Source organism: Syngnathus acus, chromosome 6 (genome assembly GCF_901709675.1).
Source record: "Syngnathus acus chromosome 6, fSynAcu1.2, whole genome shotgun sequence".
Taxonomy (NCBI): Eukaryota; Metazoa; Chordata; class Actinopteri; order Syngnathiformes; family Syngnathidae; genus Syngnathus; species Syngnathus acus.
Window position 1 is genome coordinate 6871777 of NC_051092.1, and position 20212 is coordinate 6891988.

The 20212-nt window shown below is 38.8% G+C and overlaps 1 protein-coding gene across 3 annotated transcripts in view; it reads left to right on the forward strand.

Annotated features, from left to right (window-relative positions):
- hydin (HYDIN axonemal central pair apparatus protein) overlaps positions 1 to 20212 on the forward strand; it is a 47553-nt gene that overhangs the window by 11070 nt on the left and 16271 nt on the right. For 2 of the 3 annotated variants that reach the window (XM_037254288.1, XM_037254289.1), the window contains 40 exons: positions 79 to 237; positions 809 to 1047; positions 1151 to 1388; positions 1604 to 1747; positions 1839 to 1982; positions 2261 to 2353; positions 2974 to 3194; positions 4051 to 4138; positions 4313 to 4522; positions 5508 to 5699; positions 5782 to 5956; positions 6077 to 6150; positions 7264 to 7391; positions 8093 to 8223; positions 8428 to 8555; positions 8736 to 8849; positions 9028 to 9105; positions 9200 to 9349; positions 9454 to 9693; positions 9809 to 9932; positions 10042 to 10116; positions 10217 to 10387; positions 11279 to 11449; positions 13113 to 13264; positions 14124 to 14198; positions 14286 to 14469; positions 14653 to 14782; positions 14880 to 15036; positions 15909 to 15990; positions 16102 to 16157; positions 16273 to 16431; positions 16596 to 16781; positions 16881 to 17081; positions 17685 to 17887; positions 18042 to 18224; positions 18329 to 18448; positions 18800 to 18959; positions 19400 to 19572; positions 19671 to 19869; positions 19963 to 20056. In XM_037254288.1, the coding sequence (XP_037110183.1) occupies positions 79 to 237; positions 809 to 1047; positions 1151 to 1388; positions 1604 to 1747; positions 1839 to 1982; positions 2261 to 2353; positions 2974 to 3194; positions 4051 to 4138; positions 4313 to 4522; positions 5508 to 5699; positions 5782 to 5956; positions 6077 to 6150; positions 7264 to 7391; positions 8093 to 8223; positions 8428 to 8555; positions 8736 to 8849; positions 9028 to 9105; positions 9200 to 9349; positions 9454 to 9693; positions 9809 to 9932; positions 10042 to 10116; positions 10217 to 10387; positions 11279 to 11449; positions 13113 to 13264; positions 14124 to 14198; positions 14286 to 14469; positions 14653 to 14782; positions 14880 to 15036; positions 15909 to 15990; positions 16102 to 16157; positions 16273 to 16431; positions 16596 to 16781; positions 16881 to 17081; positions 17685 to 17887; positions 18042 to 18224; positions 18329 to 18448; positions 18800 to 18959; positions 19400 to 19572; positions 19671 to 19869; positions 19963 to 20056 (6001 nt within the window). The remainder of the gene's footprint in view (positions 1 to 78; positions 238 to 808; positions 1048 to 1150; positions 1389 to 1603; positions 1748 to 1838; positions 1983 to 2260; positions 2354 to 2973; positions 3195 to 4050; positions 4139 to 4312; positions 4523 to 5507; positions 5700 to 5781; positions 5957 to 6076; positions 6151 to 7263; positions 7392 to 8092; positions 8224 to 8427; positions 8556 to 8735; positions 8850 to 9027; positions 9106 to 9199; positions 9350 to 9453; positions 9694 to 9808; positions 9933 to 10041; positions 10117 to 10216; positions 10388 to 11278; positions 11450 to 13112; positions 13265 to 14123; positions 14199 to 14285; positions 14470 to 14652; positions 14783 to 14879; positions 15037 to 15908; positions 15991 to 16101; positions 16158 to 16272; positions 16432 to 16595; positions 16782 to 16880; positions 17082 to 17684; positions 17888 to 18041; positions 18225 to 18328; positions 18449 to 18799; positions 18960 to 19399; positions 19573 to 19670; positions 19870 to 19962; positions 20057 to 20212) is intronic. The other variant, XM_037254290.1, reaches the window with a different exon arrangement.

Below are 20212 nucleotides of genomic sequence, written 5' to 3' on the forward strand. Positions count from 1 at the left end.
CGCTATTGTATTGCCGTCATGTCCTTGTGTTGATATAGTGCTTTTCTACTCATCCCCCTGTCTCCTGTTCCCTTTCAGGAGGTTGTCTTGTCATGCACTGGACGAGGTCCCGTAGTTTACCTTCACTGTCCGGGTCAACAACTGGAATTTGGCAAAATACCTGTTCTGACAGATGTTGCTAAATACCTTCCCCTCTCCAACCACTCACCCATTCCAGCATACTTCACGGCACACATGGTACAAACAACTCAGATTATCTTCTAGATAAGTGCTGTAGTTTGGAAAAAGGAAGGCAATTGAAATACTTTGTGAGCTGAGGTTCTGCTTAGATGCACATTTTCTACATGACTTTACTAGCTCTCAAACTAAAAAAAACCCATTGTGTTTGGTTGTGAGATTTATTTTTTTAAAAGATACAAGCAAATGGAAATGACATATCTTGAGGACTAATTTCAATCATCTTGAATGCATTGTCTGACATTTTTCTGAGATTATACAAAAATATTTCCGAGGTTCTTTTACATACATGTGCAAATCCACCGGGCATTTCAGATATATATTGCTCAAATTAAAAAGTCTTTGACAAGAACATGGAGGAATTCTATTACTAGGTAAGATTTCACCTGTAGCGGTGCCCACCATGTACCATGATGACGCGATTAACTGCATGAAAAGCACTCTTCATGTGTCGACCAATGGAAATGCAAAGCAAAAGGAAATGAATAAGCCTACATCCTATTTCCGTTGTCACCCTGTCAACATCATGGAGAAAAAAAAAAATCTTGATTGATTGTCTCTATTTCCATAGAGCCAAGTAAAGTCCCCTTGGCGTGTTGAACCCAGTGAAGGGGAATTGCCACCACAAGGCCAACTGGATCTTAAGGTTGTGGCTAATCTCAAAGATACACTCTTTTTTCAAGACACGCTAGAGATTTCCATCCAAGGTAGTCAAATTATCATTGTTGCCCTGTCTGCAACGGGCACGGGCACCACAATTGTCAGTGACAAGCCCTTATATCCAAATCTGGACCTTGGTATACACTTCAGGTAGTATTCATTCATTAACCTCACCCAAAAAAAATATCACTTAAAAGCATATTGCATATTGTCATACGTTTTTTTAATTTTATTTTTTTATGTGTGTCCTAAGCCATGGATCGTGCGACTTCCATTTCAAGGTGACCAACTATGGCCAACGAGTACATCGACTTTATTGGAAGACAGAGTGCTCATCTGGACGCACTTTTCTGCCGTCCATCTCAGCTGGAAAATCATGGGGATCACAAATTGAAGACAAACCCGTCTTCAGCATCAGCCCAACACGTATGGAACTTTTTCCCGGTGACTCGGTTGACATGGTGCTGGAAGGATCTTCAAACCTCCCCAAGGTGACATAGCAGAACAGCAGAACAAATATTGTAAAGAACTGGCTTAGATTTTTTTTTTGCATGATCACTATTAGGTATAATTTTCTTCAGAAAAACTTACACAATCACTACCACACAGGTCAAACAATGTCATATTAAACAAGTAGAGATACTAGATACAAGTTCATAGCCGATTTAATTGTCTTTATACAAGTGACCCTTGCCTGCCTCCTTAGGTTGTGAAAGAATATCTGGTCTGCTGTGGCATTGTGGGTCTTCAGGGGATCAAGGAGCATATGTTTACTGTGGATGTGACATGCCATTTTGTGACCCCTATGCTCAGCATGTCCCCCCAGAAGCTGAATTTCTACATAGAGAAGGTTCATGAAAGAATTGTGATCATAATTTCTTTGGAACTTTCTGTCACCATTTCCTAATCTTTATATCCAATTGCATATATATTTCCATCAGCTCCCAGGAGAAGACCTTACCCAACTTTATGAGGAGCTGGTTTTAAAGAATGTGTCATCTCTCTCTCTATCCATGGAGCTCTCTCTTGCTTTTCCTTTCTCCCTCTGCGAGGCCCGAGGAGTCTTTAGTGCTGCTAACACAAAAGTATGTCATCACTTCTACTGCGCTGAAAGAATGTGTTGCCTTTTTATTTCACTCTCCCCCCCATAAAGCAGTTTAAAAATATTTTGACTTTGTTGAAAGGGCTGTGAATATGATTCAAGCCTACAGGAGTCACTTGCAAGTGCAGAAATGTGCAGTACAAGAGCATTGTAAAAAAAAAAATAAAAAAAATAAAAAAGATGATTGACGATGATCTTTTCATTACATCGACATTACATCATGACATTTCTCTAACGATATAATGCATTTTTTTTTTCCAGAGCATGACACTAGCTCAAGGGGAAGAAACTCAGTTGTGGATATGTTTTGATCCAACTTGTTTCCATGGTCAATTGTCACAAGTGGTGGATGAGGTAACATCAAGGTGTTTTTTATGTTTCTTTTTGTCGGCAAAATTTTCTTTCGCTATACTTTTCTACAGTTAGAATGAAGCCACTGAAATCTGTCCCAAACTTACAAAGTACACTAAACTAAAACAACTTGTTTTGTAATCTCCACAAATGATTGACATCTCTTTTGTGTAATGATGACTGCTTATACAGTGATCCCTCGTTATTCACGAGAGATGCGTTCCAGAAACACCCGTGAAAAACGAAGCTCCTCGAAGTAGAAATAGTATCTAGAAATTTAAACGCCACTGTGTTGAAATTTCCAACAAGTAGTGTTTCTTGTTGGCCGTTATATGACATGGGTTTATTGTAAGTAAGTTAATTAGAACTACGGTTTACCTTGCAAAGTGTCTACCTTCAGAATTACCACACTACACTAACCATGCATAGCGAAACCAAAGTGAGTCATGGTTGCGCATGAATCTCCTATATTCATATACAGCGTGTATTTAAACACTGTTCTCTCGTCACTTATAAAGTCGTAATGCACCGAGGCTGAAATAGGTGAAGCGCAAAGTGGCGAGGGATTACCGTATATATATATGTGTGAATAATTAGATGTTCTTTCTTGTCCATTTTTCCAGACCCTCAACATGATCTACATAGGACACCCACAAGAAGACAAGGTGGAAATACATGCTGAACTTCATTATCCCAACCTTCATTTTTCCTCCACCACAGTGGATTTTGGAAGTGTTCTCAACTCTACAGAAAATCACCAGGAAGTCACAATGACAAACTGTTCCCCACTGCCGGTATTTTACCGCTGGGCCTGTTTGGTGGATCATTCACAGTGTGCCTTCAGGTATACCATTAGCAAAAAAAAACTTTATTGTGCCTGTGTTTTGCACTTGCTTGCCATTATGTACATTACTTCTGCTAGTGAATTTAATTAGGTCGGAAGCTCTGAGCATATCTGTTGTGGTGCCATCAAGCCCTTTGCTTGTGATTATCTGCCCTTGCCTAGATATCTTTCGCCCACACTTATCATAGTGCAATTGGCCTTCCCATGTCATTGCTGTAAATCTTCGTGGGATGAATTAGGGAGTCTATGTCATGCTTGTTCTTGGTATACAGCCAAGAATGATACATATCAACAATATACTATAGTACATAAATAAATGTGTAACTGACACAACATAAGGCTGAAGCTTTTTGTCTTTGGTAAGTGGCCATGAAAGAATATTCAATTTATTTCCCTTGCCACTGGCTGAAGACAAAGCATCTCCAGAGAGGAAAGTCAATTTTCAGCAACGTCCATGGGCTCTAGACTTATGTCAGCGAGTAGTTGCCGCAATTGGTTGTAATCCAAGTGATAAAACTGTATTTATGTTTACAATTAAGTCACTTTAACCAAATGCGTTTGAGCCATTGAGTAAGCGCTAGTCTAAGTTTTAACTGTAATTAATTATTTATATTATTGTGAATCCCCTTAAATTAAAGCTGCAGGTCTTTTCATTTTCATATAAAGGGAAAGTAACTACACTGTCCCAATCTCCATACGCAATTTTTTTCATTTGCTTCCTTATGTTTTTTTTTTTGTATATTCATGGATTTTTATTGTTTTTGTCTAGAGTCTAGAAAACCATTAAATTGACCTTGCTTATTAATATTACCATTCTGCATCCATGTATAACATTATGATACTTCTCCCTCAAAAGGTCTTCTGAAACCTCTATAGCTGCTCTCACCGACGAAGGTATTATACCAGACCAGGACATCCCGCAATGCTCTGTGTGTGTGCAAGAGGTACGCTTCATCATGCAACCTAACAAGAGTTATGAAAACCTCTTTGTGCAGTGCATGATAGATTGTTATAGAGTTTTCTCCATCCATCCATATTCATGTTACAGTGGTAAACTTGAGTCTGTTTCAGCTGACTGGATCCGTTGCGCCGAACTGATGTTGATACTCTTTCTGTAGATTTTTGATGTCTTGCCAATGCATGGACATCTGAAACCTGGCGAGCAGCAGTTGGTCACGTTCATCTTTCACGGCCAGGACTTCGTTAGCCGAGAGGTGATTGCACAGTGCCAAGTAGAGCATGGACCAATATATGACATTAGACTCAGAGGGGAAGCATCAGAGATCGGCTTCAGTCTGGACTCGACTACTGTTGACTTTGGTCTGCAGGTATGACTGTCTTCACTATACTAGTCTGCAGGGCTGGCCCATATCATAAACAGTCTGTTGTTCAGGCCCACAACCGCTAGCTGTTATTCCTGTGATACAATGCATAAACGTTTTAGGCCACTGGCTGGCCCTGAGTCAACCTACTACAGCATATTTTAAAAAACGGGCTGACTTATAATATCCTGGGTTGGGCATTGAATTTCAAGAATTGATTGGAACCAGAAGTAACATTCTGATTTTCATGGAATTGTTTACTTTTCAGTTTACCCGTTTAGATGTCCGATCCATCAACCGGAGTAGGTGTTCTCATTGTGCAAATAAACTTAACAGTGTTGTGAACATAACCTAAATGCAGTTTTGACATTCCGATTCAAGCCACTATCTTACAGGATGAGGAAAAATCTCCCAATCATGTTGGTTCTATTATTGTTAAATTGGCAAGCAGATTTTTCTGAGTACTTGTTGCAGCTGCTGCCATCATTGTTGCTCATCAATTGAAGGTTAATAAGTCCTTCCATATTTTCATTTAATCAGTCGGAGGTTTGTGAACAAAAGCAGTCCAGAAGCCAAACAGCCAAGGACATCCGAGCAGTGGAGTTGCTGGAACAAGCATCTTAGCTTTAAAAAACAACATAAAAATTAATAAATTGCCTATTATGAACATTGCAGGTCATGTCTAGATGTACAGTAAAAAGACAGCTAAAATATTATTCTTTTGTCTCATTTATCTTTTGCTGTCAAACCCATATCTTTTCACTCCATATCACAACTAGTTAATAGGTTTTACTTTTCCGTAGTTCTTGCTCACTGAAGGAGAAACTCATATCCATTCATATCCAAGCAATATCATGTGCATTCAGCTGACATTTGTACCATTAGCAACAAAAAAATATAGTTATTTTGTTTTGTAAATGTATTTTGTGATCCTTGTAAATTAAAAAAAAAATCTGTAATTTAAGAAGCACACTTTTGGTTTGTATTCCAGCGTTTTGATCAAATTGGGGAGTCAACCGTGATTCTGAGGAACACCGGAAAGGTGGGCTTTAAATTCAGTATTGAAAAGGCTCAAAGGGAGAAGACCACAGTGGAACAGAAAGAGCCAGATGCAATGCTGGAAAGTGAGGATGAGCAGAACGAGGAGATCCGACCTGGTCAACCACTGGTCATCCCCCTTACAGTGAGCTGAAGTTGAGACCATGAACATCAGTCATTTAATGTACAGGGTAGTTCTTTTTTCAACTTAATCTTTTGTGTGGCAGGGTTACATTGAGGCTGGCTCACAATATCGTTTACGCGTGCTCTACCTCCCTGGCATTCCTGAAGTCTTTGAAAAGCAGTTTCAGGTGGTTGTGGCTCACTTGCCACCACAGGTCATCTCACTCACTGGCGAGGGAGTGTTCCCAAAGATCTCCCTGAATTTACCCCGAAGCCTGGGTAAATGAAAGGCAATGCAAAACACAGACGTGAACATATTATTGTACAGTGAGATCAATGATTGACAATTACGAATGGAACTCTGAAGACATTTTTTCTCATCCTGTTATTTCTTTACAGCGAAGGAGGGCTACAGTGATATGCTTGACCACGCCACAAAAGTAGTCAAAATGGAGGACACCTGTTCACTTCCTGTTAGTCCACAAAATAATTTTTACTGATATTAAGCTTTCAAAACTTTTGTTATTGTAAGAGGTCATGAAGTTGGATTTCAATTATTTCAATTTAGTTATATCAAAGGCAGTGGAGCAAATGAATTGAATAGCTTTATTGTACATGCTGTATGAATATTATGTATACTTTGAAGCCCTTTTCACACTGCACTTGCTTAGAGTTAAAGAAGTCACGTGGTAAAGCGAAATTACCAGCACGCCCATATTTGAATTGCTAACTTATAGCAGAAAGTTCCTGCTTCGCCATTTCTGCCCGTGAACGTTTGGCCACATTGCGTCATTGACAGCTAATCAAGAACCTACTTAGTACGTCACATGCATTTGCAGGATCGATCTTTGAGACTGAGTGGCAAATACCACAGCCAGCTTCATTTCTTAGCCTGAACTTAGACAAAAAAAGACCAGCAGGGTTGGAGAATTGGGAGCAAAGAAGCTGGAGTTTCTTGTCAGTGGACTGAATTGTTTATAACTGGTTAACTCTAAACAAAGAGCATTTAGCAGCCAACAAAACCATCACTAGATTGACTGGTGATGTCTGAACTCCCCCCTGCCGGAGGAGACGAGTCACTCTAGTCCGCTCAAAGCAAACCATTGTGTGCAGTCACCTCGATATTTCACATTGGGTCTGAACGTAGCATAAAGGATTGGTGGCAACTTGGAAACTTTAATTAATCATGCCGTTACTTGTCGATAAGTCCGCCAAAATAACACTAAATCCATGTCTTATGTCACGGTAACACCGCTCTCAAAATCGGTTGAAGTCATTTTGACCCGCTGCGACGCCCAGCTCCACTCCACTCCTTTCACGACATACACAGTGAATGCGAAATGCAGTGTGAAAAGCGCCTAATGAGAGATAGATAGATAGATAGGTAGGTAGGTAGGTAGATAGATAGATAGATAGATAGATAGATAGATAGATAGATAGATAGATAGATAGATAGATAGATAGATAGATAGATAGATAGATAGATAGATAGATAGATAGATAGATAGATAGATAGATAGATAGATAGATAGATAGATAATTACTGTATATTGTAATAACTGACTTTGAAACCATTTGTCTTTTAGTATGAAGAGGTGCTTCTTTTGGAGATTGAGAAAATGCTGGTCACAGAAAATGCTTTGGCGGTGAGCAAGAGCCTTATGGAGCAGGGGAACTCACAAGGTTCTCCCAAAAAATGGAGTAAACTCAGCAAGTATGTTTTATTAAAAAAAGAGTCAGATTTCAGCCCAAAATCCAGATTAAGCATTAAGACCTGCAGTGTGAACCAATCCATAGTGAGCCTCCCCTCAAAGATATAGAAAGTGTTTTCTTCTTAAAAGACATTATGGATATTACATATGCAAATTGCATATTTTAATTATTTGTAGGCGATTATATTTTGATTACTGGTCTTCAAATCGTTTGGTATGGCACAGTTGTCAATTAATGCCAATACAGTCTGAGTGCTTAAAACATCTGTTTCACAGTTCTGAGGTTCCAATCCAGCCTCCGGCCGTCCTGTGTGGAGTTTGTTCTCCCTGTTATGTTCTCCCTGTGCCTGCGTGGCTTTTCTCCATGTTCTCCAGCTTCCTTCCATAATCCAAAGACATAAATTTAGCTTTATAGAAAACTAAATTTGTCCTTAGGTGCGAATGTGATGATGGACTTTTTTTTTTTTTAACGGTATATGCCTTGCAATTGGCTTGTGACCAATTTAGGGTGTGGCTCACTGAATGGACAAATACCGGAAGTTCAGGCTCAAGTTATAACTGGGCAATCAAGTAAATCTTTTCCGATCTCAGCAAATGTATTTCTAAGCAAGATATTGTAAACTTTATTGTCTTGTAATGCAACAGAGTGGCTAATTTATAAATGTACATGTGCATCAATGCCATCTCCTTCCCATTCCGCCAGGCTCCTCCTCCCAGAGTATGTTCTGGATTTTGGTTATGTTGTTCCGAGCCAAGTACTAAAACAAACTGTTAAGATCACCAATAATGGACCGCTACCAGTCTCCTTCCATGCAAACTCCAAAGTCATTGCAGGTAATGCATTTGCAGATGTTTAATGTTATTTTTAACACTTTGAGATATTTGATATTTGTAAGTTATCATAAAGAAACGTATCATGGGAACTATATTAGCTGCATCCTGCTTTTTAACAATGTTCTAAAATAGTCAAAAGGTCCTGCCTTTCCCTATTAGGGCTATATGCTATTACAATGTTGTGATTATGTTTGGTCCTTCAAGGTTTTAAGGTAGAATTTGGTAGCATAAGGAACCTTTCTTGTGGTGAAAAAGAAACTTTCAACGTTGAATTTGATCCCCAAAAAGGCAACCTATCATTGGGGATCAGAAGTGCTGTCATTCCAATTCAGGTACTCGTCACTTCAGCGGAGTCATCTGTTCTTATGGCAATTATATTATTCAATTGTTTGCTTACACTTATAAGACTTTCTTTTAATTTTTGTGAAAGAAAATTGCAGGATAACATCTTTCTCAGTGCCAAATATGAATTGAATGTTTAGATTTACAGGGTATTTTATTTTGGATTACAGGTCATAGGTGGTCCATCAGTGCAAGTGCATCTTTGTGCGGTGGTGACTGTGCCGTCAATCTCTGTTTCCTCAGAAACACTGCAGTTTGACGTTGTGCGGTGTGGATTATGTCAGGTAATATAGTGTCATAAAAGAACAAGTTATAAGGCAACATGTTTCTGAATAACATGTATGCTCATATTTATTATTGCATGTCATTATTTGTACAACGTGACATAAGAATAGCATGTAGCAAACATTGAGTGCACAAACAAGTCGAGTCGTTCCCTAAAACGGTCTTATGTTCCATTAGATTCAGACAATGCAGATATTTAATTATGAATCTGTGCCCTGCCAATGGAGCGTAGTGGAAGATGTGAAGCCTGTAAAGGTACTCAACAATACAAGCTATTGTCAGTTTCAATTACACGTTAATAACATGTCACATTCGGGTGAAACCTACCCCTGTTCTACTTTTCTTCCAGGTCGATAAATTCCTGCCCCTCCATCAGCGCAGCAAATACCTGCAGCAGCACCGGCCACCACCTGTGATGTTCGAGATGACTCCTTCCTCAGGCATGCTCACCCCCGGCGAGCATGTCAACGTGCAGGTCAAATTCAGTCCTACTGAAGGGGTAAACACATTCACCTCGTAGAAATAATACAAATATAATACAATAATGTTTATGGAGAAGTGATGACAAGCACATTGACTTACAATGAACTGATTTCTTCACAGTGTCTTTACAAGAGGCATTTAATAATAACTGTAACGGAGGGAACTCAGCCGGTGGTCATTACAGCCCTGGGGCAGGGCGATGACCCACAACTGGTGTTTTCTCCTCCAGAATTAACCATGGGCCCTAGTCTGCCCTTTAATATGGAGATTGAAGCAGAAGTCATTGTTAAAAACCCTTGCTCTTACCCCATTGAGTTCTACTTCGTCGAGTTTGACACACAGTACCTGAAGGAAGAAAAGGTAGCGCTTTTTTGCAAACAATTTTTAAGTCTATTTCTAATCATACAATCCCATATGTAATTGTTGTTATCATTGTATCTTTAATTCCTGTACCCCATTACATTACTCTATAAAGATCCTCAGTCTACTGGATGGATATGATGCAAACGATGTGCTGCTGCTGCCACCAAGAAATGCCGGAGAGAGTCTTCCTGTCGAACTTATGGACTTCTACAAAGATCACTGCTTTCGGCTCAAAGGTCATGATCGTGTGAAGCATTATCATCAATGTGCATCTGTCAGAAATGATTCAATTCAGAGGTGCTAACTTAGAGATTCAATGACCTATAATCTGTTTTTTTACTCCAGATAAACACGTAACTGGAACAGGTCTGCAAAAACGAAGAGGCGGCAAAAGGAGCGAAAGACGAAGAACGGAACTGAGTGGGTGTGACTGCTTAATCGTTGCAAATGCATTAAAGTAACTTTGGTATATGTCAACATTTTTTATTCTGTTATTTTAACACTCATATGTGTACTTCAGTCATTTCAGATATCATGAAAGCAGAAGCTACTGGGAGTCTGGGAACACTAGAGATAAACCCTCTGTCCATTGCAATTGCCCGCTATATGGGTGTTGACCTATCACCCAAAGGTCTAGCTGCTCTGAACTGCAGAGGCATTGCTATTATTATATACGGAGCCCCACTGACAGGTAACCAAGCAAAGAATTTTTTAATGATTACTTAAGCCTTTCTGCAACAAATGGAAGAAAGAATTGCCGGATGCACAAAAACAAATAAAACCAGAATACAATCATTTCAACCAATATTGAATTGAATACACTTTGAGGTAAGAGATTTAATAACTAATATTTTTTTTCAAGAATCATTTTGAATTTAATTTGATGGCTTCGATGGAATATGTTTATCGCTGTACCTGTTTCCTTTTTAATAACACAGATGAATCATTTGGGAACTGAGGATAGTAATTGTTGGAAATTGGAGTGGAGTGAAATTCTTTCCCAATTTTGTTTTATGTACAATTTCAGTTGCTCAGTCTATTTTTCTGTTGTCATATACACACACACACACACGTACGCACACACACACAATGTCAACTGAGATAGGCTCAATAGAAACAGTTTGTTTAAATGCTATTTATACACTGTTCAAACAAATCCATGGAGGGCATAATCGCAGTGTAGGTGTACCTCACACATTTCACAACAATAATTGTCACACATGTAGAAGAAGACGTTAGCCACTGATGTCTAGAAAATCAAAATACTATTGCTAATTCTGTAAGTGACACGATGTGCAGCATCCAGCCAGTCAGCCATAAATCAGCCTATAAACTAGTATAGTAATTGACTCCACTGATTGAGTTTCACCACTGCTTGAATTTCACTCTATCCAGTTCTTGTGAGTTACACGAAATGTTTTTGACTGACATCATAATATGATGACGGTTCGACCACTAGGCTCTTAAGCAATTGTTAAGGACCTTTTTTTATTTTCTGTTATGTTACTTCATTGTATATGCATATCATTGGGGGAGAATTAAGATTAAAAACTGAAGTTTTTCTGTTCATCCATTTTTTCAGTTCAAAGCAACAAAGCAGCTTTCCTGGCAAATCACTATGGAGGGGCTTGTCTAAGTATGGATGCCGTGCTTGCCGATTCACTTTTGCATGGGATTTCCCTTGTTAGCTTGGCTGGAAGACAGTTGTTTAGCCGTGCTGCTGCTGAATACGCTCAGATGTTGGAAGAGGCTGGTATGCACAATACTCTGCAAACATTTTATACTATGGCATCATTTAAAAAAATGAACGGAAATCTGACTTTTGAATTGCTTCGTTTCAAATAGTTGTTGGCTGCCCGCTGCTTAATAATCATGCTTAATATATATTATATATCCATCCATCTCTTTTCTGAACCGCTCACGGGTTGCGGACGTGCTAGAGCCTATCTCAGAAGTCTTTGGGTGGCAGGCGGGGAAACCCTGAACTAGGCGCTAGCCAATTGCATGGCACACAGTGACGAACAACCATTCATGTTCACGCTTACCCCTACCGACAATATAGGGTTCCCAATTAAGCTACCAAGCATGTTTTTGGAATTTGAGAGGAAACTGGTGTAACCAGGCATGGGGAGAACATGCAAACTCCACACAGTAAGCCGGAGCGGGTAATCGAACCCTGCATCTCTGAACTGTGAAGCTAAACGTGCTAACCTGTTCCACCGTGCCCCCCAATCGTTCAATTATGACACAAAAATATGATTTTTTCATGTCTTTATTCGGCACATGATAGTAACATCACAATTCAGGATGGAAAAACCTCTACACCAATGCTGACCGGTTTGATAGACACATTTAAAACTGGATTAATTTGCACAAATTACCTTTAATAACGTTATTGTTATGTTATTATAAATTAAGGACATTCTCTTACAAAGACACACCCATGTCAATGATTTCTCACGAATATTTGGAGACAGATAAGTATTAATATGATTACTTCTACAACGTTCCTAAAATATCACGATGGTGGTGAGCTATTTTTAGAACAGGCTACTCAAGGTCCTAGGAGGCCCCCGGGGCACCAAGTTGATGATCCCTGCTCTGGATTAATGACTTTACCAATAATTAATAGTTGGTTGTAGTCAGCCAACCTAGAGTTTTATAAATGACAAGAGTGGATTAAGATTGGAAATATGCTGTCCTGACCACTTTTGAGTTTCAAGAAGCATTGCCTGCAGTGAACCAAGTCACATACAGAAGAGCTTTAAGAATACTTACAATTAAGATTTTTTTAACTACTATTAATGAAGTAAGGTTCACAAAATACTACTAAATAATACTAATACTACTCATACTATTACAATGAGGATCCAGTGCTGTACCTTTCTGGTGTCTTCCTTGCTAAATAAATACCAACAAGGCAGGACTGAATTCAGCTGCGCCTTTATTCTTTTTTTCTCAACAGTCAACACGCACCCTCACGCTCCCTCCTTTTTGTCTTTTCCATCCACCCCCATGAAAAGGGCGTAGCAGAGCAATTCACTAACAAAATATAAATAGGATAAAAAATATGCCCATCATTACTGCATGTTAGGAAAATAATAATTACTACAAAACAATTTATAATCCATAAGTTAATATACAATAATCAAAATACCATTTGGGTACTAAATCACGCATTAGTTATTAGGACAAGAAATGTGTCAAGTGCAAAATTCTTGGATCAATTTGACAAAGGGATTTTAGGTATGTGTGATGAAAACTACAACATTTATAACTGGACAAAATGTCTCTTTGAAAATGTATTTTAGGAAATGATATCACAAAATGTGTATTAGCTTTTATGAATTATTTATAAGAGGTATAGGTTTCTCTCATAATTGGTTATTTGTGCCAACCTGTCTTTTTTCTTCCAGCTCATTTATCTGCAAACATCGGCTCAAGATCAGAATCCCCCACTGAAGTAACAGATGCATTGGCAAACTCAGTTGCCTCAGAAACTCATCCAAAACCCTCTGAAAGCATCAGCAGTGACTTAAAACCAGAATCAGGGGGCACAGGCAGCCAGGTAAATTTTCTCAAATCTTAAACAAGTGTATGTATGTAATTTCTTGGTCCAGAAATGTATCTTTCTTTCTTCTAAAATGTCTAACATGTACTGGGTATTCATCTCTAAACTGAATCGTACAAAACACTGCCATTGAAAATATTTTTTCCATTTTAGAAAAACGTGCCAAATCAAGTATCAGCATGGAAACAGCATTTTTTTCCCCAGACATAATTTGAACAATACTGTAATGTGATATGAATGTTTTCATGTGTCAGTCTTCACATTTCCCTTTTGTGACTACTGTAGCGTGTGTGGACTCTGTAAAGTGCTGTGAAAAGTATTTATTGCTTCACTTCCTTATTTCTTTTTAGTAAAAGCATGATACAAAGCACGAGCTCATTGATTGGTGTGTGGATGAAGGATTTTTCTGGTTGACATGCCCATTCAAATGTTTCACTCCACGGGGGAGGTGTGCCGTGGATTGGCCCCTCCACTTTACACTTTACCAGTTTATTGGGATTTTCTGCCTTTAATCTTATTGACAGCCCCCCATGCATCTCTTCATGACTTCAGCGATTATGTCCTCGAAGAAGCTTTTCTGTTCTTGCAGTTGTTAACGTGGGAAAGGAGGAATGTTGTCACATTACAGACAGTTTGATAGCGTGCAAGGTCTGATGTGTAGCATCAATTTTTCAATTGAATCTTTTTCGATTGACATTGAAAAAAATTCAATCGAAAAATTTCTTTTATTTTTCAATTGACTCTTTTTCAATGTCAATACTTGTTTCAATGCCGATACATATTTTCCCACAAAACCAACATGAAGTTTCAGTGTCAAAACAAAATGTTCTGACAGCATCACTGTTTTCTGTTTCAGGGATTTATTAAAACCTCATTGTGTAATCTCTTGCCTGAAAAGCTCCTGGTCGAAATCCTAAAGGAGAGATTTCAGGTAGTAAGACACTGACGATTAGACACCTTTCTGTCCTGTTATTCTGACATATTTTCTCTTTTTTTTTTGTCTACTCATGTCAACCAGTTCGATGACTGCTATTGTGGAACCGTAATTTACAGTCTTGATTCAGTCTACACCAAGTCTGTGGCACACTCTCTTCAAATTATTCTCAAGGCGCTTAATAACCGTAAACACATATATGTGATCAACATACATGACACATACAGTGCCTTAGAAGCTCGGAAGATGGCACAAAGAAAAGCTGAAGGTAAATTTGCATACACGACTACTAATTCGCAAAGGAAAATGTCTAATAATTTTCATAATATATTAATACAAAGAATTTACAATGTAATATGATACAGTGACCTCTGATGAGAATTCATAGTCATTATTTAATTATTACTTATCAATTGTGATTATTGTATGACTAAACATGTGCATTGGGCAGAGGCCTTGCAGATGGAAAAGGCACAGTTGGAGGAGGAGTGGCTGCAGAATATGGATGAGGAGGAATATGAAACTCTACCAGAGGAAAAGAAAGAGCAAATTATTGAACGACAGAAACAAAAGAAACTCAAGTAATGATGGAGTGACACCCTCCCCTCCAAAATCTCATTATGTTGTATCTTCATTTTATATCACTAACATTAAACACAATGCATTTCTGTCCGCCAGAGTTCTTGAGCGAATCAGGAAAATGGAGCAGGAAAAAAAGTTACAGGATGAAATGAAGAAAATCAAAGTTGATGAGTTAAAAAAGAAGACTAAAAAGGGTGCAGTTAAGGAAAGCAAACAAGTGTCAAGGAAGAAGGTTTCCGTGGAGAGTAAGCAGGTCTGTATATTTATTATTCAGTTAATTTCAAACACACAAATATATACAAACTCCCAAGTGGGGTGTTAACGTACATTTCAAAGTATTCCAATCAGCACGCTTGATTTCAATAAGTTGATTTGATGAAGCAGCAACTTCTTCATTTTGTAATAATTCCATGTCCATGCTTGTAAAATGAAAAAGAAAAGAGGCGCCTGTCAGACAGCATCTTTAAAATGGTACTTTTTCATACCAATAATTCAACTTGTGTGTTGTGCTAATGTATTTTGCAAAATGTACAGTGTTTAGAGGCTGTAGTTGAATGCACTGGTCATTTGGCAGCCCACCGACGGGACGATGCAAAAATCAAGTATAGTGGTTTCACTTTTATTACGGATGTTCAGATGGAGGAAAATCTGCAAAGTAACAACGACCGTGCATGTATTTTATTTTTTACTGTGTATATTTTAAAACAATATTGCCCTTTTTCAATATAATTATTGCCTGGAGTTTTAGCCCATATTTGTAATCGCTGTTTAATCGCTGAATCCCTGATGAATTTGAATGATGATCTAATGTTACTTTTGCTGTGAAAAAGAAAAAAGAAAATTGATTTGAAAGTAGAGTGCACTTTCAGTATATATGGCGCTTTACCAACACCTTATTTTGGGTCAAATAATTTACTTTAGTCTCCACCATCCCTTGCCATGCACTGGTCAACAGAAACTCAGGGTGGACTTTGAATCATGGATCCATTTTATGAACTGGTTAATGTTTTGGACCAATTTCAAATCCATCCGCTCATATCATGCAATTTGTAGGATAGCGGCGCTACACTGTGTATGCCAATCCAAATGCCAATAATAACATTTCAAATGATTTTGTCCCTTTAGCCATCTAGTGCAATGGCTGCTCCTCGAATCCCATCCTCAAAAGAATCACAAGCGGACAAGAAAGATCAATCTACAAATGACGGTAACAAGACACCAGACATTACACAATCCCTGCACAAATTATCTAAATGATTTTTCTTAGCAAAGTTTGTATTTATTGTGTTGTATTGTCACCCCTCTCTATTGATGGCAGGAAAGCAAGGCAAAGAAGGAGAAGACCCGATGCAGTCTGATACAGCAACGGAAAAGGTAGGTTTACTGTGAAGCATACTCATGACCCAAGTGAGAATACTTGGTGTATGGAGTGTCATTTTCAAGAATGTCAAATGACTGTCAAACCAACCAGTGTCCACTTCGTTCCTAGCCCGTGATAGATATTCTGCACAATATGTTCAGCGCGTATGAAAAGTGCCAAATCCAGGTGGAGCACATTCTCCAACATTGGGACCGTGAGAACGGCTTATTGCGGGTCCCACTACCAGGTCAGGATACATCTCCAGATGATGCCCCGGCTGAGAAACAGGTTCTTGTCTTTCCATCTTCTGTTATACATACAGTATAAATTTGTTGCTGTATATACGGTACACATTTATACACAGATAAACTTGTGCTTGACAAATTCCATGGTCTGAAACTTTCAGTGTCCCTACAATATTTATTTTCATAATTCAATGGTTCATTTTACAGGCTCCCACACCAAAGAAGAACAAAAAATCCACTAGCAAAATCCCATCACCAAACAATCAGGCAGAGCTAGCCAAAAACGAAAAGGCAGCAATCATCATCCCTCACATTGTTCTCAAACTCACAGGCAAAGACTATCCAGATTTGTATGAATTGCTCAAAAACCAGGACCTTCCTCCACTACATGAGGTAGGGCCAGCAAATGGCATTTTATTTTCTGTATTTATCATTTATTATGCCATATAATTCCTGTTCTTACCTTTGGGTTTGCCACTTTAAATTCCACAGGTACTCGATGAACTGGGTTTGGGTTCAGGTGAACTTTCTATCCCTCCCCCGATTACATTCTCGGTGATTCATCTACCCAAAAGTAGGGAGCGAGTAAAGAGACAAGTGAACTGTAATTGTTTCATATTTCTGAGTCGTTCTTCAGGAGATGAACAAGATGAGAGAAAAGAGGAAGATGATGAGGATGTACAATCAATAAAGGTAAACCCTCCAAATGCAAAATCAGCGTTTTAATAAAATCTCAATTACACTTCTATTACAGAGAAATTATTAAGTATTTAGATCAGGCATTTTTCCTGGGTGTCTATAATGTTTCTCGGGGCCCATTTATTCGAGTCAGGTTGTTGGTGAAAAGGCCAAATATCTAAAGTTCCTTTTGTCGAAATGGAAACGCCGTTTCGGGGGCTTGAATACGCTAAAAGTTGAAACCAGAGTGAAAAGGTTAAACCGCTACCATTTCATTCTCACATACATGGCCCAAAACGCAAAAGTCCACTGATCTGCTGATGTTTTTGCGTCACATAACTGTGGAAGAAGAAGGAATTAAACGAACAGAGGCCGGGCGTGGTCCTCAGTCCCTATTTCAGCCTCGCACAGTCAGTCTGGGTTTGCCAAATGCCGTCAAGAATGGACTTACCGTTACCACGTCACATGCAAGTGCAGACACCTGGCATGCAGAGAAATAAAGGAAGATAGCAAAATAGCACATAACGATTTACAATAAAAAAATTAAATGAAATTACATACGTATATGTTGAAAAAAATTGCATGTATGTTGTGTTGAATGTTTTTTGTGTCCTATAGACACCGAAAGGTCGCAGAGCAAGTGCAAAGCTGATGAAAGATAAGAAGGGCAGAGAGAGTCAGAAGAGTGTTAAAAGGCCTGCTGCCCTTCCAAAAGTTAAAGCCACGGAACAAAATATAACCTCCGCACTTGTGTCTTCCACAACTGATATTTCCGACCAAGATCCTCACAGTGCAAGTGTAGAGCAGAAACGCAACCAGAGGTAAACAAACAAAATGAATAAAATGCTCGTTTTGCACACAATCGCATTGTGTTGTAGCGCATCCAATCAGCTGCAGCAAACAAACAGCATAGCGCTAAATATTTGGAATCTTAATAAATCAGGCCCAATGTAGTATTTGTGTCTTTGTGTGCAGCCTCACAACATTTCGCTGGATTGTGCCAGCAAATGGACAAGTGGTGTTGAAGATATGGTTTTACTCCAGCACTCCTGGGATATATGAACAAACCTTCAACTTTGAGCTCCTTGGGACTCACAAAGTCTACCACCTCCCTTGCAAAGGGATTTGCACATATCCCTCCTTCTGCAATGACTACAAGTCAGTTGTGATGTGTTTTTTGAAATCCTTGTGGGAATTGAAAAGACTGAGCCTCTGTGTTCATGGGGACATGTTTCACAATCAATCTTTGTATTTTTCCTCAGGGTTCTTTTTCCCTATTGCCGAGAGGTGCCAAAATTCATCCAAGGGCTAAAGAGGACATATGTTGTTAATCCTGGGTACTATGAGTTTGGACCATTACTCTGTAGCAAGACGAGAGACAAGTGAGTAGAGCAATGAGGATGTATGGAGTTAAATTGAGGTCAAACGTTTTGTACTTGGAAAAAAAATAAAACATGCAACTGGAAAAAAATAAGACCACAAATCTCTAAATATAAATGGAAGTGAAAATTATTTATTTATAATAATTACCAAAGGGAAGCAAAATTATTTTCAACTCAAAAAACGTTTCATACAATTAGAATTACTTTGAATACATTGTTTTATTTTTCAATATTCAAGTGTTTATTTTCAATTTTAAGTACCAAACCTTTGACCCCAATCTCACTTCATTGGCTGGTACTGGTTTTTTTTTTTTTTCTGATTCACATTACGTGGCTTAACTGTCTGCACAGGTACAAGGATAATCGATATCCAGAAAACACAGAGAGACTGGTGATCAGAAACAATTCCGGACTTGAGGCTGAGATTCAGTTCCATTTCCAAACTGACACCCAGGGCATCACATATCTGCTAGATCCTCCCAACATGACTCTACAAACTGACCAGGAACAGGTACCATGTTAACTGTCAATTCAAATTGCCTCATGGAGATTTTAACATCACTCTATGGTATTATTCCACCAAGTCAGACTATCCAATCTATACCATAACCTACAGAAGAATGTTTTGTCATCGCTTTTCCTTTTTATTTGGGCTAGCCATTGGACATGTCTAGTTAAGTGGTACAGTGGTACAGTGGTACAGTCATTTTGACCCCACGGGGTGAGATCTTGCGTGAAGACCCAGATCAAGGCCATTATTGACCAAATACTTATTTTCCCCCATTATTTGCAAATAAATTCTTTAAAAATCAGTTAATGTGATTTTCTGTGTGAATGTGAAGCTGGGTGTATTTATTGTTGAAATAAATGAATACATCAATGTAATTTGTACTGTAACTCATAGGGAAGAACGTTTTCGTACTATACTGGATTCTTATTCACCTTTCTCAGGAGTTGACGGTCTGGGCTTACCCAACAACTCCAGGAGAGATCAAGGACAATATTGTGTGCTGTATCAAGGACAATCCAGAGGTGTTCACCATTGCACTCTCCTGTCTGGGAGTGAGACCAGAGCTGGAGCTAGAAAGCAAACGAATGTATTTCAACAGGGTTTTACTTCACAGGTAGTTATTTTTCCAACAATCAGTAGTCAGCCCTGTTTCCCAAGTGTCAGAAGTTTTTTCTATTACATAATATTGACATGATACTACTGCATCTAAAGACAGGAGAGTCGAAGTGTGAAGCTCCACAACAGGACTCCTCTGCCAATATCGTGGAGACTTCATGGTTTAGAGGAACTTGGTGATGAGTTTAGTGTATCTCAGGACCACAGTGTCGTTCTACCCAACTCCTCCATCCTCTTGACCATACACTTTTTAGCCAAAAAGCCATTGAATATTAAAAAGCAATTACGTCTTGAGGTAAGTTACAATTGCATTGTGGGTACTGAGTACCATTTATGAGTGCACGTTCACTCTTGTTCTGTATGTGCTGTATTTTTTTTTTTCTTCCAGGTTTCAGATGCAGAAAATATTCTGGGTGTCTTATACACGGACAAAATACAGGTCTCTGCAGAAGCCTTTGATATAGCTATGGACATCACGCCAGGTACACAATAATAATAATAATAATATTAATAATATGGGCGGCTCAGTGTCGCACTGGTTAGCACGTCCGCCTCACAGTTAGGAGGGTGCGGGTTCGATTCCACCTCCGGCCCTCCCTGTGTGGAGCATGCATGTTCTCCCTGTGTCTGCGTGGGTT